The following is a 25,308-nucleotide window of genomic DNA, read 5'->3' as shown; positions in this document are numbered from 1 at the left end:
TGTGAATTACTCTTCTCATTGACTACAGAAAAGAAAACGTAATTACTTTAATGGCAGCACAAATTGAAATTCTTAAAGATCTTTCTTTTTGCAACCTTAGCCGCAGCAGAATATGTTAAATGTGGAGGTTGGATAAGATCAAGTTGTAAAAGTGTTAACTTAATCAAAGAAAGTGTGAACTATCCCTTGGATATCTACAAATATATAATGAAAAACATCGCATTAAATTTTGTACAGGTTTTGATAATCAGGCTTAAGTGTTACTACTCCATCACATTGTTCAACAGTTTCCTTCCTACTGTATGTTCCTTTCATCTTATAATTAATGAAGTCTGAAAGGCTCCTTTTGGTAGGTAGGGGAATATTTTGCCGGCTTCACAATAACTGAATATTCATTGTACGTTGAATTATTCATATGGCTCTAAGTAAAAGAAGACAGTATATCATATTTAAACAGTTTGCTGTCGCAGATTTGTGTCTCGCGCTTTTATGGATTCATTTGGCACACATTTTGTTCAGCCGTCTTCAGGCTCATTACCAGACCTCCTTACCGTTTTAGTGCTCTATAAAACAGCATCTTCTGAGTCATGCATGATCAAAGTTTCTGTAGTTTCCAGTTTGTTCTGAGAAGCCCCTGCAGCTAGATTAACACTTGCCACAAGTCTTGAACTGAAATACGTACTATTTACATAATCCTTATAAAATACTGAATTGTAGATTTATTTGTGGATGTTGTTGTGAATATTATCATTTATTACTTAGCCCTGATTGTCCATGAGCAGATGATAGTGAGCCATTTTTTTGAAACTGCGACAGTCTGTGTGATGAAAGATATTATGCCAGAGAATTTTGCCTTAAAACTGAGTAAAGAACAGCAATATATTTCCGAGTCAGTATGACTACAGGGTCAATTTGTGGCATTCCTAAGGGTCTGCTGCTGTGCTAAGTAAGACGTACTGTCAAAGAGGTGTGTGTTGCTGTAGTGCACCTTGTAGATAGCCAGTTGTGGAAGTTAGGAGTATTTAAAGTGGTGAATGGTGTGCCAATCAAGAGGGTTCCAGTGTTACAAATTACTTTGAGCTTCTTGAATGGCGTTGAAGCTGCATTCACCAGGCAAGTGGAGAGTATTTCATCATACTCTTTACTTATGTCTTGTGTATGGTGAACAGGCTTTGAAAAAGTCATGAGGGTGAATCAAGTACTATTGAATTTCCAGTCTGTAGCCTGTTCTTGTACCCACGATGTTAGCACAGCTTGTCCAGTTAGGACTGACAATGCTGACACTCAGGATATTGATAGTAAGGATTTGACAATAGTGATGCCATTGATGGCAATGGAAACTTGTTAGACTTTCCTTTGCTGGAGATTGTCATTGCCACCTACTTCTACATTATGAAGTTACTTCACAGTTATCTATCCAAGCCTGAATATTGCTTGGGTTTTTTTACATGTGAGCAAATACTTTTTTATTAAATGAGGAATTGCAAATGATCACTATACATACATCAGTGAACATTTCCCCACTTCTGACATTATCACGGAAGGAACGTCATTGATGGAGCAGCTAAAGATGTTTGAGGCTCAGACACTTTGCTGAGGAACTCCTGTAGCAATGTCCCGGGGCTGAGGTGACTGGTCTCCAAAACCACAAGCCACTTCCTTTGGTACTAGGAATGGCTCCAACTGGTGGAGAGCTTTCCTTCAATACCTATTTACTTAAATTTTACCCAGGGTCCTGACGACACCATGAGTCAAATGCTGAGTTGATGTTAGGAGTTGTTATTTTGACTTCAGCTGTGAAATTCAGCTCTTTTGTGCATGTTTGGATTAAGGCCGTAATGAGATTTGGAGCCTGATGGAATCCAAACTGGGCTTTATTGAGTGCTGCTTGACAGCATCATTAATGATATTTTTCAAACTTTTGTGAGGGTGGAGAATAGCCTGATGAAGTAGCAATTGGCTGGAATTGATTTTTCCTTGTATTTGTCCTACCTGTGCAATATTATCATGGCCCCTCGCCTTCACTGTAGCAAGACTACTTAACTGGTTCTTGACAATGTGGGAAGGAAATCAAACTGATTGAAGATCAGCATCGGTGAATCTGCAGACTTTGGGAATAGATTGAGCTGATCATTCACTGGGAATTTCTGGCTGAAAACACTTGCAAACAATCCAACTTTTTCCTTTGCGCTTGTATGTTGGACTTTACCATTGTAAAGGATTTAGATGTTCATGCGACTGCCTTGTCATGTTAAGCTTTTAATAGTCTGCCATCTTTTACAACTAGATGTGCCAGGATTGGAGGGCTCTAATCAAATGGACTGGATAGTCACGATTTGTTGGTTGTGGCTTGCATTAATATAGTACTAACATCTTATTAAATTTTAGATTTCATGAGGACTTGGTAAATAATTCTGCTGTTGAAAAATGTGGTGCTGGAAAAACACTGCAGGCCAGGCAGCATCCGAGGAGCAGAAGAATCGACGTTTCGGGCATAAGCCCTTCTTCAGGAATGAGGCTGGTGTGCCAAACAGGCTGAGATTAAAGGTAGGGAGGAGGGAATTTGGGGGAGGGGCGCTGGGAATACGATAGGTGGAAGGAGGTGAGGGTGAGGGTGATAGGCCGGAGAGGGGGTGGGGGGGGGGCGGAGAATTCGGGAAGAAGATTGCAGGTCAAGAGGGCGGTGCTGAATCCGGGAGTTGGGACTGAGATAAGGTGGGGGGAGGGGAAAGGAGGAAGATGGAGAAATCTACATTCCTCCCGTGTGGTTGGAGGGTTCCCAGGTGGAAGATGAGGCGCTCTTCCTCCAGGTGTCATGTTGCCATGGTCTGGTGATGGAGGAGGCCAAGGACCTGCATGTCCTTGGCGGAGTGGGAGGGGGAGTTAAAGTGTTCAGCCACGGGGTGGTTGGGTTGGTTGGTGCGGGTATCCCAGAGGTGTTCCCTGAAACGTTCCGCAAGTAGGCGGCCTGCCTCCCCAATGTAGAGGAGGCCACATCGGGTGCAGCGGATGCAGTAAATAATGTGTGTGGAGGTGCAGGTGAATTTGTGATGGAAATTCGCAAATTCACTGTCGCAAATTCACCTGCACCTCCACACACATCATTTATTGTATCCGCTGCACCTGATGTGGTCTCCCCTACATTGGGGAGACAGGCCGCCTACTCTCGGAACGTTTCAGGGAACACCTCTGGGACATCCGCACCAACCAACCCAACCATCCCATGGCTGAACCTTTAACTCCCCCTCCCACTCCGCCAAGGACATTCAGGTCCTTGGCCTTCTCCATTGCCAGACCCTGACCACACAACGCCTGGAGGAAGAGCGCCTCATCTTCCGCCTAGGAACCTTCCAACCACACGGGATGAATGTAGATTTCTCTAGCTTCCTCATTTCCCCTTCCCCCCCACCTTATCTCAGTCCCAACCCCCAGATTCAACACCGTCCTCTTGACCTGCAATCTTCTTCCCGACCTCTCCAACCCCACCCCCTCTCCGGCCTATCACCCACACCTCTTTCCATCTATCGTATTCCCAGTGCCCTTCCCCCAAATTCCCTCCCCCCCACCTTTTATCTCAGCCTGTTTGGCGCACCAGCCTCATTCCTGAAGAAGGGCTTATGCCCGAAACGTCGATTCTCCTGCTCCTCGGACGCTGCCTGGCCTGCTGTGTTTTTCCAGCACCATATTTTTCAACTCTGGTCTCCAGCATCTGCAGTCCTCACTTTCTCCTAAATAATTCTGCTGAGCTACTGAGGCATACAAATCAAAAAGATTCAATGTTGGACACATACATTGCTCTGAATTTGCTGGTCATGGTGGCAACAGCACTGGCTATGCTACAATTAGCCTTGGTGTCCTATGATTTTGTAAAGAAAGTTTGACATTCCTGATGCTGTCCAGTGGCTCTTGCTGGGAGTGTGTGGATTGGACTTAACTGCGATGACTTTTTACACAGAATTGCTATTGTTAGTCACTGTTGAATCACATAGAACTGCCATTTTGGTAAATAACAGTCCAGCAAGCAATCAATTCTATACTAGAGAAGGAAAGAACATTTGTAAAAGTATATTGAGTATATATCTGTGTACATGTTATAATTTTCCAATATATATTCAAGTAAAATCTGATCATTCACTCTTGTGTAGCACTGTATGATTGATGCATTGCTTAGTCTAAATTCCTGGGTTATCATTAACGAAGTAGAAAAGGTGACATTTGAGAGAAGAGTGTGAGTTTATTGGTGTGTGTATGCTATTTATTCACACATTAATGTTGTTCAGCTGGTAGCAAACCAAGTGTACACTTATGTGATTCATTAAGATCAGTCACTGGACTAATCCAGTAAAACAAAAATAGTCTCACCAGCTCCCCTGTAGTTCTTCTCTATTCATTTTCAGACATAGGCACCATTGGCAAGGCAAGCATTCATTGCCCTTCCTTGGCAGCCCTTGAAAAGGTGGTAGCGGGCACTATATTTGGACTGCTGTAATTGGTCTGTTCATCTTGCTCCTTTATTGGATATCCACTTAAAATAGACTGCACACAGTATATGCTAGGAGAAAGTGAGGACTGCAGATGCTGGAGATCAGAGCTGAAAATGTGTTGCTGGAAAAGCGCAGCAGGTTAGGCAGCATCCAAGGAGCAGGAGAATCGACGTTTTGGGCATGAGCCCTTCTTCAGGAATCCTGAAGAAGGGCTCATGCCCGAAACGTCAATTCTCCTGCTCCTTGGATGCTGCCTGACCTGTTGTGCTTTTCCAGCAACACATTTTCTGCACACAGAATATCTTCTTCTTTAGTCCTCTGTCTAAAGGTGATGCACAGCACCATGATCTTCAGCAGGACAAGGAGGCAGGACCCAAATTCACCCCAACCAGAGAGGGAATGAAACTCCAAGTGCCCCTCATCATTGAAGAGTTCAATTGGCTGCTGCAACATACACTTTTACAAGTGTGTTATAAGCTGGAACTTGGGGTAATGATACAACAAGGTCCAATTTCCTTCCTTCACACGGCCGACCAAGATTTCTTGTCACTCATACCACCTGCTATTAGCAAGTATTGAAAGAATTTGGAGATACTTTACAATTGAAAGGACTTATAAGTTGATTCCCAACTTGTTATGACAGTTCTGAAGAAGGGTCACTGGATGCAAAATATTGACTCAGCTTTGTCAGCGTCAGGGACCTGGGTTCGATTCCAGTCTTGGGAACTCCTCTGTGTGGAGTTTGCACATTCTCCCCGTGTCTGCGTGGGTTTCCACTGGGTGCTCCCACAGCCCAAAGATGTGCAGGTTAGGGGAATTGGCCATGCTAAATTGCCTATAGTGTTCAGGGATGTATAGGCTAGGTGCATTAGCCAGTGGTAAATATAGAGTAGGGGAATAGGTCTGGGTGAGTTACTCTTCAGAGGGTCGGTGTGGACTTGTTGGGCAGAAGGGTCTGTTTCTACACTATAGGGATTCTAAAAAAATGCTGCTGAGTTTCTCCAGCAATTTGTGTTTTTGTTTCAGATTTCCAGCCTCTGCAATCCTTTATATTTTTCATTGTGACAGCATCTTTCTTGGCCATCAAGTCCTTTAGCTCAGAGCTTCTGGTTCAGAGGCAGGGATGCTTCTCATTGAACCACCAGACTCTCAAAATATACTCTCTGTGATTTCTATGCTTAATTATTGGAAAATTATAGCAGGTATACAGAATCATGGATTTGAAATGTTAACTCTTTTTGTCTACACAGATGCTGCAAGGCATGCTGAGCTTCTCGAGCACATTCTCTCTTATTCAACAGAGATATGTCCAGCTGCAAGAGTTTGAAACTATGAGGAGCATTTTAAGACGTAGGGCTTGTTTTCTTCAATGTACATTGGTTTTGTCAATATTGCCATAGAATTCAACTTAATACCTCACTGAAGTGACGACTGTGCACAACAAGGGAAAAGGTTTAAATTGAGTAATGAGAAGGGAACCAGATTGTACAGTTTCCTCCAAGCAAAAGAATTTTGACCATCACTGGCAACATATTTCATTGAAGTGGATGGTTCAGTCAAACTTATTTCAGGAGAGATATTAGTGGAGATGCAGAGAAAATAGAGTTGGCCTGTGGAAAAGGAATAGAACTTATGACCATCTCCTTTTCTAACAAGCCTATACTCGGTCTATAATTTTCCAGCATGTTGGTAGAAGGGACGTTATTAATCCCAGATTGTACATGGAAATGTGTAATCAATTTTTGCTCAACATCACAAGGAGCAGTTAAACACATCTTTTATTATGTTTTTCCACAGTATACACAGGTGTTAAAATATAGGTTATCATGGACTGCACAAAGGTGAACATACTCTCTTTGATCCTGGCTACTGTGCTTCTAACCGTCTTGTTCTTGCCTGGTGAGTGAAATTATTTTAACTACAGCTGACGTTTTATGAGAGATTTTCTATTTTCTTCTTGCATTCATGGTGATTAAATACCACACATCTGTACCACATCTGGCTAATGATCCAAGCTGTTCCAGTTTCGAAGCTAGTTGATATATATTAAATGAAAAAATATGGTAATACTATTGTATGCAAAGTTATGTTGGTTTTCAAATAAAATAGAGTATTAGCATACAAATAGACTTTCAATAATCCATTTTGATTACAATATTCTTGTACAATATTGGGCTATTTTATTAAAAATAGATCCCAATCAATGAATAAGATTACAAGAAATCTTCTACTTGTTCCTGGATTTTCTGCAGCTTTATATTGCTAGTCTTGATCTAACCTCACAAGAATATTCTTTCATAGACAGTCTATTTTTATATGGGATTTTGGACAGTAGATGCTTAAACTAGACTTACTGAATTTGTGAGTTTTAAAATTGTACTTATTTAGTATAAAGAGCAAACATTCTGACAGATATACATGCCCTGAATATCACAAACCTACTTTTTACATTTACTCTTTGATATAAATAAAGTTTATTGTTGGCTATTTGAAAGAACTGTCCAATTGATACCAGTACTTTTGTTTTTGCTCCCTATAACCCTATGATTTTTAAAAAATGTATATATCCAATTGAATTTTATAAATGGCTAATGATTCTGCTTCCACTGCTACTTCAAGTCATGCATTTCTGATTATAACGACCCACTGTTTGTGAAAAAAAAATCTACTTTCCTTTCTTGTTCTTTAGATGATTATCTTAAACCTATGACCACTGGTTACTCATCCTCCCTGTTTGCAGGAACTGTTACAACTATTAGGACTGAAAAATCAAAATCAAAATCTAAAAAATGCAGTTTTTACATTTGATCAATTTTTTGAAGAGTTTGAAAATATAAAGACAAATCATCCTACCTCATTGAATAGATTAATTTTTCCCTTCTGTCATAGTCCCCACATACTCACCACATTCCATGTCATGCACTCATTCTTGTCTGAATAAAGACAATGACTACAGTTCTTAGGCCTCTACAGGAATAGATCATTGTCCAGCTACAGGGAAATGAACAAAAAAAATTATTAGTTTATTTAACTTATGGTATTTTATTTTCTTTTGAAGGGACCATGACAGTCCTTTAGTATCTTGCCATGTTAGGCTCGCGATTATAATAACTCATTGTGGAGATTCATGTGCCTATCAGATATAATATAAGTAGATCAGTGCAAATAATCGGTAGGGTATGTAAAATGAAGTTTCATCAATGCTTCTGTGGAAAGCAGGAAGTTAAAATGCTAGGAACACACATTTGGTGAAAAGAATGATATAAAAGATTGCAACAAAGATTCTTTGTCCCATTGTTCATGGGAATAGTTGAATGTCTAATACTTTTTGTAAAAAGAGGAGAGAAAATTGGTAATTCAAGTCATACAGGAATGAGTTCCTGATTGCACGGCCATTGATTCTGGCTCCATTTTGATTTGCCAGCCAAATTTGTTAGAGTTCTTTGGTGAAGTGACTGAGGAGGTTGACGATAGCAGGGCGGTTGACCTAGTCTATATGGATTTCTGTAAGGCCTTTGATAAGGTTCCACATGGTAGGCTGGTCTGGAAGGTTAGATCGCTTGGAATCCAGGGGGAGCTGGCAAATTGGAGACACTATTGACTTGATGGTAGAAAGCAGAGGGTAATAGTGGAAGGATGCCAATTGGACTGGAGGCCTGTGACTAGTGGAGTGCCTCAGAGGTTGGTGCTGGGCCTGTTGCTGTTTGTTACCTATATCAATGATTTTGATGAGAATGTATAAGGCATGATTAGTAGGTTTGCAGATGACACTAAAATAGGTGGTATCGTGGATCGTGAGGAAGATTATCAGAAATTGCAGCAGGACCTTGATCAGCAGGGGAAGTGGGCCAAGAAATGGCAAATGGAGTTTAATACAGATAAGTGTGAGGTTTTGCATTTTGGAAAGTCAAATCAAGGTAGGAGTTTCATGGTGAATGATAGGCCCTTAAGGAGTGTAGTGGAATAGAGGGACCTTGGAGTTCAGGTGCATGGTTCTCTGAAAGTGGAGTCGCACATAGACAAGGCAATGAAGGAGTCTTTTGGCGCACTGGCCTTCATCAGAAGTTGGGATGTTATATTGTAGTTGTACAGGATGTTGGTGAGACTGCACTTGGAGTATTGTGTTCAGTTTTGGTCATCTTGTTATAGGATGGATGTTATTAAACTGGGAAGAGTGCAGAGAAAATTTACAACAATGTTTCCAGGATTGAATGATCTGAGTTAAAGGGAGAGGTTGGACAAGATAGGACACTTTTCTTTAGAGTGTAGAGGACTGAGGGGGCATCTTATAGAAGTGTTTAAGATCCTGAGAGGCATGGATATGGTGAATGCAGTCTCTTTTTCTTCCAGTTGGGGAATCAAGGAGTAGAGGGCATCAGTTTAAGGTTGGAAGGGAGAGAATTAAAGGGAACCTGAGGGCAACTTTTTACACAGAGTGTGGTACACATATGGAATGAGCTGCCAGCGGAAGTGGTTGAGGTGGTTACATTAACAACATTTAAAAGGCATTTGGATAAATACAAGGATAAGAAAGGTTTAGAAGGATATGGGCCAAGTGCAGGAGACATTTTGGGTGATCGTGGATGGACATTTTGGTCAGCATGGACCAGGTTGGGTCAAAGGGCCTGTGTCTGTGCTGTAGGACTCTATGACTCTATGATTAGAATTAAGCATGGGATAATTGTAAAATCCAGAATGTCTTTTTCTGAAATGGAACAAATGCAGTTCTGTAAATTATCCATAAATAATGGCAACAAATATATTCCAAAATATAATTTGCGTTGCTAAGAAACTGCCAAATTGTTGCAATAAAGCATTATAGTACAAGTCCTCCATGTTGTTATCTGTCTTCAAGTCACTGGTTACAATGCCTGATGTATGCAGCTGCCATTTTAATGCCTTCGCTATGTAACATGGAGAGAAAATAATGGAATAAGTCTGTGTTATATGTGAATATAAATAAATTCATTCGGACATGCTCAAGAGTGTTCTATAATTCATTCTCAATATTAAGATGACCCAGAGAAGCCAGTAACTTTGCTAAAGATTCTATATTAAATTACACCTTTAAATTGAACTCCTAATAATTTTATTCTTATTAATTTTGAGAATGTGGGCATGACCAGCGATGCCAGCATTTATTGTCCATCCCTAGTTGCTCTTGAGAATTGCTTTTCAGAATTGCTGTAATATGTCTCTTGAATGTACTCCCACTGCAATAAATCGAATGTGAAAACTGCATTAGTTTAGATCTTGATTTTGATTTGGCAGTTCTAATAGTTTTGACAGTTCCTGCAAACAGAAGCTGATTCTTCTAGGGGGAGGATGGGTAACCAGTGGCCATAGATTTAAGATAATTGTCTAAAGAACAAGAGAAGAAATTAGATGATTTTTTTTAATAAACATTGGGTTATTATGATCAGAAATGCATGACTTGAAGTAGTAGCGGAAGCAGAATCATTAGTCATTTATAAATACAATTGGATATATACATTTTAAAAAATCACAGGGTTATAGGGAACAAAAAATTTGGTAGTGGTATCAATTCTGCAATGAGCTCCAAGATTTTGACTGGTACTGCACATTGTGTCATTCATTGCTCAAGTTGCATTTAAGTACCTGTACTTTGCAACACTGAAAATTTCCAGCAAGTATAATTTTTGGTTTTATGGTACAAGAAATATGCATATCGTTACAGTTAAATCAAACCAAATGATGGTACTATTTTGAAGACTGAACCTGTAAACTTGTGAGTAAGCCATAAATGGTAATTGATAAGAGTTTGTCTGCACTGTCTTGAGAATTAACTTTAAATTATTTTAAAACATTATGAGTGTTGTTAAGCAACCTTTTAAAATAGAAATCTGGAAGAAACATGCAAAACTAGGTGGCTGTGTAAGATTTTATTTCTGCATCACCTTAGGCAAATTGGATTAGCTTTGTAGTTTTAGACTCAGATACCCAGTTAGTGACATTAACAACTAACTCCTGCTGGCTAACCCCTGGGACTAAAAAGTTGAAGTGTTTGAGGATACTCATCTAAAATACCACCTGTAGCACAGAAACATGAGGATCCCACTGTGTCCGCACAACATCCTGTTGAGCAGGTAGTGGATTTTCTCTTGTTCTTTCAGTCTGTCACATCTGGTTTAACCTTGTTGCTGTTCTCTTTCAGACATGCTGGAGGCTAACGTGCTGCGCCAGCTCTTTAAAGGGGATGGTAAGTAGCCCACTGTATGCTATTTGAACCCGGCAAGAACCATCTGCTCAGACGGCAATTACTGAGGGGAGATCAGTTTGATTTCATTATCGTAAAACCAACTTAAAAACAGCAGGTCAGGGAGGTCTCCCAGATGATGAAGTCAGTAGCTGCGTTGCTGATGTAGTATTAAACTATTTCGAGCAGGTGGGTCTCAGGTTTGATCTCTGTTCTGTAAGCAGTTAGCCCATCATTGCTGAAGAACAATATAATTACCTCTATACACTCACAGAGGAAAATGTTGACCAGGATTCCTGCACCTGTTCAATATCACGTAACTCGTGCTGGAAATAAATTTAGTACATGTCATCCTTCTGCAGTACTCCTATCCATAAGCCACTCCTCCCCTTCCACTGCACCCTCCCATTGAAGGCCAAATAGCTGCTGATAACCTCTGAGCACAAACGTGAAAAGCAATCATTCTTGGTTAAGGTAGTTGAAGAATGGTAGTAACCAAAAATCAGCCCTTTAACCTGAGTAATTGTCTTCAGGGATGGGCAGCAATAAAATCTAAAGAAAAATCGATATGCATTTAACTTTTATGGTAGAGTCATGGGGTCATAGAGGCCTACAGCATGGAAACAGGCCCTTCGGCCCAACCTGCCCATGTCACCCAGTTTTCACAATTTGCCTGCGTCTGGTCCATATCCCTCCACACCTATCCCATCCCTGTCTGAAAGGTTCTTAAATGACAAAATTGTATTCACTTTCACTACTACCTATGGCAGTCAGTTCCAGATACTCACCACCCTCTCTGTGAAAAAATTGCCCCTCTGGACTCTTCTGTATCTCTCGCCTCTCATCTTAAACTATGCTCTCTAGTTTTAGATGCCCTCCCCATGGGGAAAAACTATTGGCTATCTACCTTATGTATGTTTGTCATGATTTTATAAATCTCTATAACGTCACCCCTCAGTCTCCTATGTTCCCATGAAAAACGTCCCAGCCTATCCAACCTCTCCTTATAAACTCAAACTTTCCAGTTCAGACAGCATCCGAGTAAATCTTTTCTGCACACTTTCTCCTTTAGTGATATCCTTTCTATAATAGAGTTACCAGAACTGCACTCAGTACTCCAAATGTGGCCTTACCAAGCTCTTGTACAGAAAGAAATCCCAGCTCCTATACTCTTGTTGTGTTTTTATTTTTCCGTTTCTTATTTTGATTTTTTAAAATTAACATTATTGTTACTATTAGTAACATTATTTTAAATGGGCCACGGTTAATTTGATGGATTTAGCAATGCACTTGAATGTTTTCATTTTAAAAATGACATGCTGTAAAATGCCAGGCTAAAACAGGGAAGGGTGGCATGGCATAGTAATAATGTCATTGGTTTAAGTAATCCAGAACCCTGGGATAGTGTTCTGGGGACAATGGTCTGAATCCCACCATGGCAGATGCTGGAATTTGAATTGAATTCAAGAACAATCCAGAATTAAAAGCTGGCCTAATGGTGACCGTGATAGACATATGAACCTGTATGGGTCACTAATGTCCTTTAGGGAAGATATTTTGCAAACCATACCTGGTCTGGTCGACATGTGGTTTCAGACTTGCAGCAATGTGGCTAATGGTTAAATGCCCTCTGTGCAATCCAGAATGGCCACCAAATGCCAGCCTTATCAGCAATATCCACATTCCATAGATCAATCAGAAACAAACAGGATTTCTAGATCTGAAGTTAGCAGCTGGCATATTTCCTCTTCTGAAGCTAGTTTTTTTTTTGCTGTGATATGGTCTCTAGTTGTCTGGCCTCCTCTGGTGACCCACCCAATATTCATGTGTACTCATGAAAGGTCAGTTTTGGGTTTGTTATTTAACTATGGAGTGAAATCACAGCCAAGCTTGTCTACTTTCATGTAACATCTGCCAAGACAAAAAAAAATCTATTGACATCCAAGTCTGGCAGGTTGTGCTGAACATGAACCTAGCTGTAGTCATTCAACAACCAGCAGTTAGATTAGGATGTAAACCTTTCCCTCCCAGGCCTAACACAGGGATTCAGTGAACCCCTACGGACATTGGAGGGACAGCATCTCATTTTATGTTTAGAAATTTAACAACTTGGAGATTCAAAATTGAGTTCAATAACTTCAGGACATAAATATTGTCCTCCATTTTGATCCCTTCCTCCTTCAAGTGTCTTGTTTGTATGGGTTTGCTCTCAGCAAAGCTAACCTGTTTTTGATTATTCACACCTACCATTAGCACTTATTTTGCCTTTCAAGCCCTCCTTTCTAACCATTAGCACTCCTTTGTCTTTTGGTCTGGGCACACTCAACATCTTCCTCCTTCTGCTGCTTGTCAACAGTATAAAGAAAATCATTTTCCAGCACCCTCCAATTCCAAAGAAGAGTCATTGGACTCAAAACGTTAACTGTCTCTCCATAAATGGTGCCAGACCTGCTGAGTTTCTCCAGCATGCTCTGATCTTATTCCCGATCTGCAGTATCAGCAATATTTTGCCTTTATTACAAGGATCGAATCTGATTTATATGGTTCAACGATTAGCTGGATTAGTTGTCTTGATTGATTGCTTCAGGAAGCCTTCCTTATTTCTCTAAATTAGTATCTTTTAAAATTAAATCATTTTTTCAATCATAGTAACTGACTGTGTTTAATTTGCATTTAGTAAGAATAAGTTATTGACGTTGAGAATAATTTTCTCAATTTTACTCCTCAAGCCTTGAGAGGAATCTTGTCGATGCATGGTGACTACCTTATCTCTATGTATTTGCATCTTATTAAAGCACCAACTTACCTTATTTAGAAGCTGCATCCAATCTTTATCTTTTCACCAAGAAACTAAATAGCACAAGTCTCCAGTGTATATCAAAGTCACAGCAAATGCCTGCAGCTGAGTGAAAACTTGTCATGGTCACCTGTTTCTTCACAACAACATCTCTGCATGGTCCACCATCCTCCTCTATACTTCCGTCTACTCAACTCAGCATTTGAACACCATCACCTGCCCCACATCATCATGCCTGCTGTTAGACCAACTCCTACCATTTCAGGCCTTCAACACATTCCTTGGTGCTCAGGGAACCCTATGGCTCTGATTTTGCGTACAGGGACTCTCATGCATCTTGTGCATCTACACAGGATATCTTTGAGCTCACATGGAGACATGCAACTGACAGCTCTTGGCCTACTTTCTGAGTACTTACTCAGTTCATCACATACTTGGAGGCTGCCAGCAATTTGTATATATCATATTGCTTTCTTTGTTCACACTTCAGTGCCAATTTCTGGGCTGTCAGCGTCTTTGGGCTTTGCAGTGCTACCTTAACACACAGGGTCTGTAATGTTCAGTCATAGGCTACCAACTTTGATGATTTGGTGTTTCTTAGTGCAAAGGGATAGGCAGGCAGCTTGTGATGATAAAGCACTGAACAGTTCATCTCCCAGTCAGATAAGAGGTTGCAAATGTCACTATGTGGCACTATACTATATCAACATCTCACTTGCAACAGGTGTCAGCAGCCTGTAGCAAGCATCCTGCATGTTTTTCAACCAAATGGCCAAGTGTAAAAGCCAAAGAGACACTGTCCCTTGAGGAGTGAAGGGGACCGTAGTCAATCAAGGGGCACTTTCACAATCATTCAAGGAACTTATCTGATTTTAGTCCTGGAGGTCAGCCATGGTCAGTCACGCTGTCCTATCAGAGTCTGGGATCCATTCCCTTGAATCCTGGGGATAAGGCCAAGGCCGAGTGCATGCTGTCTGGAATTACATGTAGGTCAGATGGTTGCTCTTGAGGGATAGGTCTCATCAGGTGGGACAGTGATTCTGCCAGTGAACAAGGGAGGCAGTGAATGTTGTGGAGATGGATGCAATGCCAATTCATGGTGATGCAAGTTCAGTTGACTGGATGGCTGGTGTGGACCTGATGCTTGCTAAACTTCGATGGCTCTTTATCTGACAATACCATAAATTTTTATCTTATGTTTCAAATTCCTCTATAGCATTGCAGCCTTCTTCACTCCTGTAAGCCTACAGAGAAATTAGCAGCTTGGATTTAAACCATTTCCACCATTTTCTGTTTCCTCCAGTTGATGAACAGAAAGTTACCGTGGAACCCAAAGAAGCAACAAACTTCTTGAGCAAATTGAAACGCTCTAAACGACATACAAAACAGTTTCAACAAGACCCAGATTTCTGGAATGCGTACCAGCATTTTCTCGATATTGGATTTAATGAAGGAGTAAGTATCAAGTCTTTCTGTGAAAGAGAATGTCAAATATGTATTGACCAATCTCTCTGGCACCAAATTCCTCATTGAAATGCGCCTGTAAGAATGCTTTGTGTGCAGAGAAAGGCATCCAGCTCATGGATTAGATCAGACTGAACTTCAGAGCTCTTACTTGCTCCTTTACTGCTCACTCATCTTCAGCCTACCCAGACATTTACAATATTCCTGCCTTGCCTTTTAGTGCTTTGACCTCTCAGCCAGAGCTGCCAGGTTCTCATTACAACAGTTTCCCCTGGCCGTTTAGTGCAGACACAAATCAAGATGCTTATTATGATTGTCAGCAGTTCTCAGTCATGTCAAGTGAATCAGTCCACTGTCACAGAGTCCTGGGACAGTAAGTCAAGGACAGCCTCCGTTATCAGTCTTGGGCACAGTTAGTCAACCACTTGGGGAGGTCAGGGTCAGAGTCCTCTCCTCGTAACGTAGCAGGAGTCAGAGATGTTGGGCCTTACACCACCCACGCTGGTTGTTTCTGCTCTACTGCAGCTGTTCTTTTCCGGAATGAGAGAAAAGTAGAGATTGAGCAAGATGAAAGAGGTAACACAACTGTTAGTACTGGTGGCACTGGGGGAAAAGTGGTGAATTGTCCTGAGGGAGGGAGTAGGTAGCACAGACAGCATGCAGTGTTAATGGTATTGGATATCCGTCTAAGCGAGAGTGAGTAGTGGAATTCTTACATGCAAGACAGAGAGTGGTGCAGTATGAGACTTGGTGGGAAGTGGGTACCAAAACAGAGATAGAGTGAGGTAGCAGGGAGAGGATGGAGGCTTGCTTACCCTGGTGGATTGAAGACAGTCATTGACTTTCTTCCTATACTGCTGTGCCTTTCTCCGGAAGGCTGAGACTGCACTGACCTAGCTGCAACCTGGGCCCAGACCCCCTGGCCTCCTGTACCTACTCTGGAGGAAGTGAATGACCTTTCTGTGCATCACCCTGTCCATCAGGACCGTCCACAAAGTGAGGTGCCAATATGCCCCTCTCTGCCATATCTGGGACAAACGTAGTCACCACACAGAGGAGCTCCACCCTGATAGCACTTGTCCTTATGCAGTACATGCTTTTAAAAATCATGCCAATGCCGGGGAAGGCAGCCTATTCCAGAATCTTCCAGCAGTAGTGAGTTTTTCCGGTTACAGTGAGCAGTGGAGTTGGGCGATCATCAGGCAAAACCGTCGCCATAGCGATGTTGTAGATAGTTAATGAGGTCGGTTTGGGATGATATGGCAGGAAATCTTGCTGGGTATCATAGAGAGAAACCATCCACAAAACTCATTGAAATTGACACCAAGCCCAAATATGACAATATTGAGCTCTTTATTTCTTGCTGCACCTATTTAAACATTGAATTCATCCACTTACATTCCTCCTCCTTTCTTAGTCCTTTCTGTGTCTATTACCCAAGTAGGAACACAAGCCTGTCCCACCATGCAGTGAGATCATGTCAGATCTGTGACCCTAACTCCATATGCCTCCCTTCGGCCCAAATCCATTAATACCTATGCAGAACAAAAATTTATCTATTTTGGATTTACAACTAATAACTGATTCTGCATCCACTGCAGGAAGAGATTTCCCTTTGTGTGTGGAAGTGCTTCCTAATATCTCTCCTGAATAGTCTGGCCCTCATTCTCAGACTATGCCCCTTAGTTCTAGAATCCCCAACCAATGAAAATAGTTGATCTTTCTCTACAGTGTCTTTTCCTGTTAAGATATTGAAGACTTCAAGATCACTCCTTAGCCTTCTAAGTTCTAGAGAAAATGGTCCAAATTTGTTTAATGTCGCCTCATACCTGGACTTCCAGGGTAAAGTTATCATTCTTGTAAAACTATGTTGTATTTCCTTCAAGACAAATAAATCCTTCTTAGATTTCTTAGGTGAAGGAGATACATTGGTCACTCAAGTCTCAGATGCCTTATTTCTCTTACTGTATTTTTATCTGCTCTCAGCATTTTTAGCAACACTTGGGCATTACCTTGAATGGGACAGACACAAGTTAAACTAATGGCAGATGCCACAAGGGGGCCTGTGAAAATTCTGGTCCAGTGAATTACCTTAAGCCAAATGACCATATAGGTCTATTTAAACTAAATGCACATAGTAACTTTAATGGACTTCATTGACATGTTGTCTTGTCCAATGCAAGCCATACTGACAGTTCATAGGTAACCTTTTGATAGAAAACAAAATTAATCTTTGTATAGAATTTGCCTGTAATTTAACAGAAATGATCTTCAGGTGAACCTGAAGAATAACATTTTGAGAAATATTGCTAACCTCTGTGACAACAAGTAAATCCTTTTGTTTCATCTTATCGTATATTTCGATTCCTTTTCTCTCCATATTAGTTTCTAATTGATTCTTGAATGCATTTGATCTGAACTTTCTAATGGTCCTTCTTGGTAATTTATTCTGCAATATTTTTAATCACTCATGGGACATGGATGTCACTGGCCAGACCAGCATTTGAATGTTGGTTTGCTCGCTGAGCTGCAAGGTTCGTTTTCAGATGTTTCATCACGATACTAGGTGACATCATCTCTGAGCCTCCAGTGAGGCATTGGTGTTATGTACTGCTTTCTATTTATGTGGTTAGGGTTCCTTGGGTGGGTGATGTCATTCCTTTTTCTTTATCGCAGAGGGTGATAGATGAGGTCCAAATCAGAGTTGATAGAGTTCAAGTTGGAATGCCATGCTTCTAGGAATTCTTGTGCATATCGCCGTTTGGCTTGTCCTAGGATGGATGTGCTGTCCCAGCCGAAGTGATGTCCTTCCTCATCTGTATGTAAGGGTACTAGTGATAGTGGGTCATGTCTTTTTGTGGCTAGTTGATGTTCATGTATCCTGTGGCTCGTGTTCTGCCTGTTTGTCCAATGTAGTGTTTGTTACAGTTCTTGCAAGGTATTTTGTAAATAACATTAGTTTTACTTGTTGTCTATATAGGGTCTTTTAAATTAATTTGCTGCTGTTTTAGTGTGTTGGTGGATTTGTGGGCTACTATGATGCCAAAGGGTCTGAGTAGTCTCACAGACATTTCTGAGATGTAGCGGAGAGTGGCTAGGGTTTTGGGGTGTGTTTTGTCTGCTTGTTTGGGTTTGTTGCTGAGAAAGCAGCAAACTGTGTTCATTGGGTACCCATTCTTTTTGAATATGCTGTATAGGTGATTTCTGCTGTACTACAACATCTAGAAATGGCAGTTTGTTGTTGTTTCCTCCTCTTTAGTGAATTTTATGCCAGTAAAGTTATTATAGATGGTATTGAAGGTTTCCTCTAATTTGTTTCATTTCATGATGACAAAGATGTCATCCATGTAGCGGACCCAGAGTTTGGGTTGGCTGGTTGGCAGAGCTGTTTGCTCGAGTCTCTGCATTACTGTCTCTGATAAGAACCCTGATATCAGAGATCCCATGGTGTTCCATTGGTTTGTTTGTAGGTTTTGTTGTTGAAAGTGAAGTGGGTGGGAAGGCATAGGTCCACTAGCTTGACAATTTTGTCCTTGCTCATGTAGTTGGTGGTGTTTGATGTATGTGTCTTTGGTTCTTCTAATAGTGTAGACAGTGTTGTCCTTGGCCAGTTTGATGTTGATGGATGTGAACAGGGCTGTTACGTCAAAGGAGACCATTATTTCATCCTCTTCTATACTGGTGTCTTTGATGGTGTTCAGGAATTCTGGGTGGAGTGGATGGAGTGGTGTGAGTCTCCTACTAAGTGTTTTCGTCTTTGGTTTAGCTCCTTGGCCAATCTGTAAGTTGATGTTCCAGGTAGTGAGACTATGGGTCTGAGGGGGGGGGGCTCCTGGTTTGTAAATTTTGGGTAATCCATAGAAGCGTGGTGTGTTGGATCCATCTTGTTTCCTTTTTGGAAGTCTGTCCTGTTTAATTCTCCAGATTTCTGAAGTTTTTGAGTAAGGCTGTCATTCGGTTCTCTAGTTGTGGGATCAGGTCTGTTGCCACCTGTTGATAATTGTCAGTACCTGCAAGCAGTGCGTTTGCTTTCTCAATGTAGTCTCTTCGATTTAGAATGACTGTCAAGCATCCTTTGTCTGCAGGTAGGATAATGATGTTTTTATCTTTTTTGAGTCCTTCTGCTTTCCTTTCTTGTGTACTGAGTGTGAATCCTTCTTTATTCTTGCTTAATGTTGGTGCGACTGTCTGTCTGATGGTTTGCTGAGTTTCTTCTGTGAGTTCATTTTCTTTCAGTATTGCTTCTAATGCTGCTAAAAAATCTTTCTTGTCCGTATTCCAGAAGTTATAACTTAATCCTCTTACTAAGACGTTTTTTTTGGTGTCTATTAAGGATCAGTCAGATAAGGTTCTTAACCATGCTTCTGTGTTGTCTGTGTTGCTATTTTGTATGAGTTTGTTTAGATTTTTTTCTGCAGGTCTAGATTTTTGTTTCCTGTGTTTGCTGCTGTCTAATGTCTATGCCTCATTGTACTCTGTCTGTCCACTCATGGTCCGTTGCATTAGTGAGTAAAATCTTTTGGCGTGAAATTTCCTCGTTGTATTTATAGAGTCTGTTTTGGGCATCGTTAATCATTTGTCTGAGCATTCTGCAGCCGCTTTGCTCTGCTCTTCTTTTGGCTAGTGGGGTATTAAGGGGAGGCTTGTATTTAAGACATTCCTTCACCGGAGGCTTACTGATGATGTTACCTAGTAGGGTGACGAAATGTCTGAAAACGAACCTACAACTCAGCAAGCAAACTTAAATCCAGAACCTCAACCTGAGCTACAAGTCTTCTCAAAACTCGCATTTATTGCCTGACCCTAATTGCCCTTGTGAAAGTGGTGGTAAGCTGTCTTTTTGAACCGCTGAAGTCCATGTGCTGTAGGTAGACCCAAGATGCTGCTAGAGAGGGATCTTTGAGATGAGAAACCTTGGCTTTTTGCTCTTAGTTCTTAGTTTTGAATGACATCTTCCTAATTATTTCAGTCTTTTATCTTAGCAAACAATTTGATTGGATTAACTTCATTAATTCCTTGTAAAACTTTACAAATTTAATTTGGATCGCCATAAAGCTTCTCCTTTCCAAGCGTACCTAGAATGGATAGGAAGGCCCTCTTCAGGCTGAATACTCTAACTGCAACATAGTGGTTCCCCAGTCTCAGCTGGGCTGCCAAATTCAGCCAGATGAAAAGCTTCACAATTGAAAGAGAAGGTGAAATAGGCAAGTCAATTTTACAAATATTCTCATTTACTTCCAGTTACTGGCTTCAGAGAAATAGAAACACAATTGAAAGTCCAAGTTGAGGAATAATGCATCAGACATTATTAAAAATAAAGTGAAAAATAAGAAAATTATAAATTGCAATTTGTCAGAGAAGAATTAAGAACTATTTTATAGTAGTTTTAAGTTATTAGAAAGGATTAAAATGTACCAAACTTCAGCAGCCTCAGTTATTTGTCATTGTAATTGTATTGATTCCAGGTATATGAAATGGACAAAGTTTATCTACACTATCTTCAGGACAAGAGCAGAGATCAGTCCCATCAGGCATATCAAGCATATATGCAGCGTCTGCGAGAAGAGGAATGTGACACAACAAAAGATCCTGATTGTCAGCCAACTCTTCCCCACAAGCAAGCAGCCTACACTCAGAAGCAATGTGACCCATACACAGATCCATATTGTAGAGCAGCAGGGTACTCCTGTGATCCACAGAAAGATCCTTATTGTAGAGCAGCAGGGTACTCCTGTGATCCGCAGAAAGATCCTTATTGTAGAGCAGCAGGGTACTCCTGTGATCCACAGAAAGATCCTTATTGTAGAGCAGCAGGGTACTCCTGTGATCCACAGAAAGATCCTTATTGTAGAGCAGAAGCATATTCTTGTGATCCGCAGAAAGACCCTTATTGTAGAGCAGAAGCATATTCTTGTGATCCGCAGAAAGACCCTTATTGTAGAGCAGAAGCATATTCTTGTGATCCGCAGAAAGACCCTTATTGTAGAGCAGAGGCATATTCTTGTGATCCACAGAAAGATCCTTATTGTAGAGCAGCAGGGTACTCCTGTGATCCACAGAAAGATCCTTATTGTAGAGCAGCAGGGTACTCCTGTGATCCACAGAAAGATCCTTATTGTAGAGCAGCAGGGTACTCCTGTGATCCACAGAAAGATCCTTATTGTAGAGCAGCAGAGTACTCCTGTGATCCACAGAAAGATCCTTATTGTAGAGCAGCAGGGTACTCCTGTGATCCACAGAAAGATCCTTATTGTAGAGCAGCAGGGTACTCCTGTGATCCACAGAAGGATCCTTATTGTAGAACTGATAAATACCCCTCTGAAACCCAGAAAGATGCATATGGAAGAGCAGAAAGGTACCCCTGTGATCCGCAGAAAGATCCATACTGCAGACCAGAGCAGTGTGACCCATACAAAGACCCCAACTGCAGAGTCAAGGTTCAATCATGTGACCCCTATAAAGATCGCAACTGCGACCCTGATTCATATTATAAGCACACGTCATCAGCATATGCCTGTGATCCCCGTTATGATTCAAAATGTAATCAACAACCTTATAGTTATGCCCAATACGCTCAGTTAGTAAACCAGTATTGTAATCCATATGATCCAAACAATCCACACTGTCAAGTACTGGTTGCCTATTTAAAGCAATCATGTGATCCATACTCAGACCCTAACTGCTTTCCAAGAACAAAGAAAGAAGCACATGCTCCACACCCTGTCTGTGACACTGCCAAGGACCCATACTGCCACTCCACCCTGGCTGCATATAAACACCCGTATGACTGTGACCCATATTATGATCATAACTGTCAATTGGCATATCATCCGAAAGATGAGCCTGCATCAGATTCTGAGTGTGACCCCAGGTATGACCCTTACTGTAGTTCTGATAGGGCTGTATATGGTGGTAGACGTGAATTTAAATGTGATCCCTATCGTGACCCCAACTGTAGACGAAATGTAAAATCCATTGACCAAAGTATTCAAGATCGTGACTGTGATCCTGAATACGATCGTGACTGTCGGAGGCCACAATCCATGTACAAAGGGAAGACAAAGGAAGGTTATGATTGTGATCTCTATTACCACCCCGACTGTTATCCCATTCATGAATCTCAGCCAGATGATAACTGTGACCCTCATGACCCCAACTGTCATAGAAACGAAGAACGTAATCATGTTCCTGAAAACTACAGAAACTGTGATCCGGAACATGACCCTTATTGTGACAGAAGAAGAGCAACAAACAATTGTGACCCATACACAGATCCCGAGTGTTATTCCCGATATCGGGCTAGGGAACAGGAGAGAACAGCCTCAGAGAATTGTGATCCATACACAGATCCCGAGTGTTATTCCCGATATCGGGCTAGGGAACAGGAGAGAACAGCCTCAGAGGATTGTGATCCATACACAGATCCCGAGTGTTATTCCCGATATCGGGCTAGGGAACAGGAGAGAACAGCCTCAGAGGATTGTGATCCATACACAGATCCCGAGTGTTATTCCCGATATCGGGCTAGGGAACAGGAGAGAACAGCCTCAGAGGATTGTGATCCATACACAGATCCCGAGTGTTATTCCCGATATCGGGCTAGGGAACAGGAGAGAACAGCCTCAGAGGATTGTGATCCATACACAGATCCCGAGTGTTATTCCCGATATCGGGCTAGGGAACAGGAGAGAACAGCCTCAGAGGATTGTGATCCATACACAGATCCCGAGTGTTATTCCCGATATCGGGCTAGGGAACAGGAGACAACAGCCTCAGAGAATTGTGATCCATACACAGACCCTGAGTGTTATTCCCGATATCGGGCTAGGGAACAGGAGAGAACAGCCTCAGAGGATTGTGATCCATACACAGATCCCGAGTGTTATTCCCGATATCGGGCTAGGGAACAGGAGAGAACAGCCTCAGAGGATTGTGATCCACACACAGATCCCGAGTGTTATTCCCGATATCGGGCTAGGGAACATGAGAGAACAGCCTCAGAGAATTGTGACCCATACACAGATCCCGAGTGTTATTCCCGATATCGGGCTAGGGAACAGGAGAGAACAGCCTCAGAGGATTGTGACCCATACACAGATCCCGAGTGTTATTCCCGATATCGGGCTAGGGAACAGGAGAGAACAGCCTCAGAGAATTGTGATCCATACACAGATCCAGAATGTTATTCCCGATACCAGGCTAGGGAACAGGAGAGAACAGCCTCAGAGAATTGTGATCCATACACAGATCCCGAGTGTTATTCCCGATATCGAGATAGGGAACAAGAACGAACAGCCTCAGAGGATTGTGATCCACACACAGATCCCGAATGTTATTCCCGATACCAGGCTAGGGAACAGGAGAGAACAGCCTCAGAGAATTGTGATCCATACACTGATCCCGAGTGTTATTCCCGATACCGGGCTAGGGAACAGGAGAGAGCAGCCTCAGAGAATTGTGATCCACACACAGATCCCGAATGTTATTCCCGATATCGAGATAGGGAACAAGAAAGAACAGCCTCAGAGGATTGTGATCCACACACAGATCCCGAGTGTTATTCCCGATATCGGGCTAGGGAACAGGAGAGAACAGCCTCAGAGAATTGTGATCCACACACAGATCCTGAATGTTATTATTCCCTATATCGAGCCAGACAGCAAGAAAGAACAGCAACAGAAAACTGTGATTCTAATGTTGACCCTTACTGTGACAGTTCGCAATCTCAGATTCATGAGGAAGTGCAAAACAGAGGAGCCACAGAAGATTGTGACCCAAATTATGATTCAAGCTGTCAAAAGCAGATGGAGTTTGAGTGTAACCCCGATAATGACCCTAACTGTGGTAATGAATTCTCCCAGATCTATGAACAAACAAATGCAAAAGTGTGTGATCCATATGACCCTTATTGTAGTGGAGTGGCAACAGAATCTCGTCAGTCAGAACACAATTGTAACCCTGACTACGATCCAGACTGTCATACTTCTCAACCTCATGATGATGACCAAAAACACCAAGAAGATTGCGACCCATACCATGATTCCAATTGTCGCAATGAAAGCGAAGATTTGTATGAGCCAGATTCTGACTGTGACTTTGAATGCCGCATGCAACGATTTGCTGTTACTGACAGAGATGTGGATTTCCGTGACACTAGCCGTTATGAAATCATCTGTGATCCAGACCTTGAAATACCATGTCCTTATGAAAATGATATTAATGATGCGACAACAGCTTATGATCAGTATCATATGTATAACCCTTACAGTGCAGGGTATGAAGAACAATATCAAAGTGATCAGGAGATTCATCACAAATCTGAAATTGAAGATGATTCTGAAGGAACTCCCAAAGTCTAGGAAGAAGGTAATTAAATCTGCTCTAGTCTTTTATCCTTGGTTGGGGAAAGGGAATTGTGGTGACTTTATTCTTATTGTATTCCTTTGAATAATAGAAAATTGGAGAGATATGGATCGAAGATATTGATCTGAGTATATAAATAAACAAACACATTTCCCACGAATTTGTGTCTCTACCCATTGTTTTTAACAGGAATTCTGAATGCAGCAGACTTCAACATGATTGTCTCAGTTTTAGACAATGTACTATGGCATCAAATGTCCAATCTATCATTGTGATATATTTACTTTGTACTTACAAGATCTAAATTATGTATTAATACATAGCAAGATTTGAATAGCCTTATTATGAAAATTAAAAAGCATGTTTATTCCATTGATCTTGTTTCATATGAGATATAAATACATTCACTTAGAAAAGTGTAGTTTCATTTTGCACTAACCAAAATACCCATTGACTTCCATTTGTAATATATTCAAAGGCTAATGAATGAATATTATTCCAAATGTAAAGGGTGATTAATTCCTTTACTCTAATCATTGTTGTATCAACATATTTCATACGATAATAATTATGGAAACTATGTTGAACACTTTATGTTGTATTGTGCAGATCATTTCCATGACATTTCTTGTTACTTCAGACTTCTTAAATTCTTCTCGTGAGCAAGGCCAGCTGAATGTTTCAGGCTGGAAAGTTGGTCTAATGCAGAGAGTTGTTATTGCATGTCATGTCCTGTAAGTATCAGGCTTTTATAAGTGAGTGAATCATTAATAATAAATATGCATGTGCACAACAAGAAGAAAAGAAAGAAAAAGGGACCAAATTCAAACTATTTTTGGAGAGCCAGCATTGTTGATTGGTTTACTGACCACCTTCCGTGATGTAAATTTACACCATTCTAATGTTTTAGATTAGATTAGATTCCCTACAGCGTGAAACAGGCCCTTCGGTCCAACAAGTCCACACCGACCCTCTGAAGAGCA

At 41.2% G+C, this 25,308-nt stretch overlaps 1 protein-coding gene across 1 annotated transcript; it reads left to right on the top strand.

Annotated features, from left to right (window-relative positions):
• The first annotated feature begins 6,310 nt into the window (after positions 1 to 6,310).
• On the top strand, positions 6,311 to 24,336 carry LOC122556288 (uncharacterized). The gene is given in 5 exon segments (XM_087993258.1): positions 6,311 to 6,383; positions 10,660 to 10,704; positions 14,802 to 14,953; positions 20,428 to 21,278; positions 21,363 to 24,336. Coding segments are annotated over 5 exon segments (4,095 nt in total).
• Positions 24,337 to 25,308: the final 972 nt, after the last annotated feature.

The sequence above is a fragment of the Chiloscyllium plagiosum genome, unplaced genomic scaffold (assembly GCF_037043375.1).
Source record: "Chiloscyllium plagiosum isolate Xiang-an unplaced genomic scaffold, Cpla_swu_hap1 HiC_scaffold_13, whole genome shotgun sequence".
In the NCBI taxonomy this organism is placed as follows: domain Eukaryota; kingdom Metazoa; phylum Chordata; class Chondrichthyes; order Orectolobiformes; family Hemiscylliidae; genus Chiloscyllium; species Chiloscyllium plagiosum.
The sequence above is the reverse complement of the archived record's forward strand: the minus strand, read 5'-3'. Positions and strand labels throughout refer to the sequence as shown.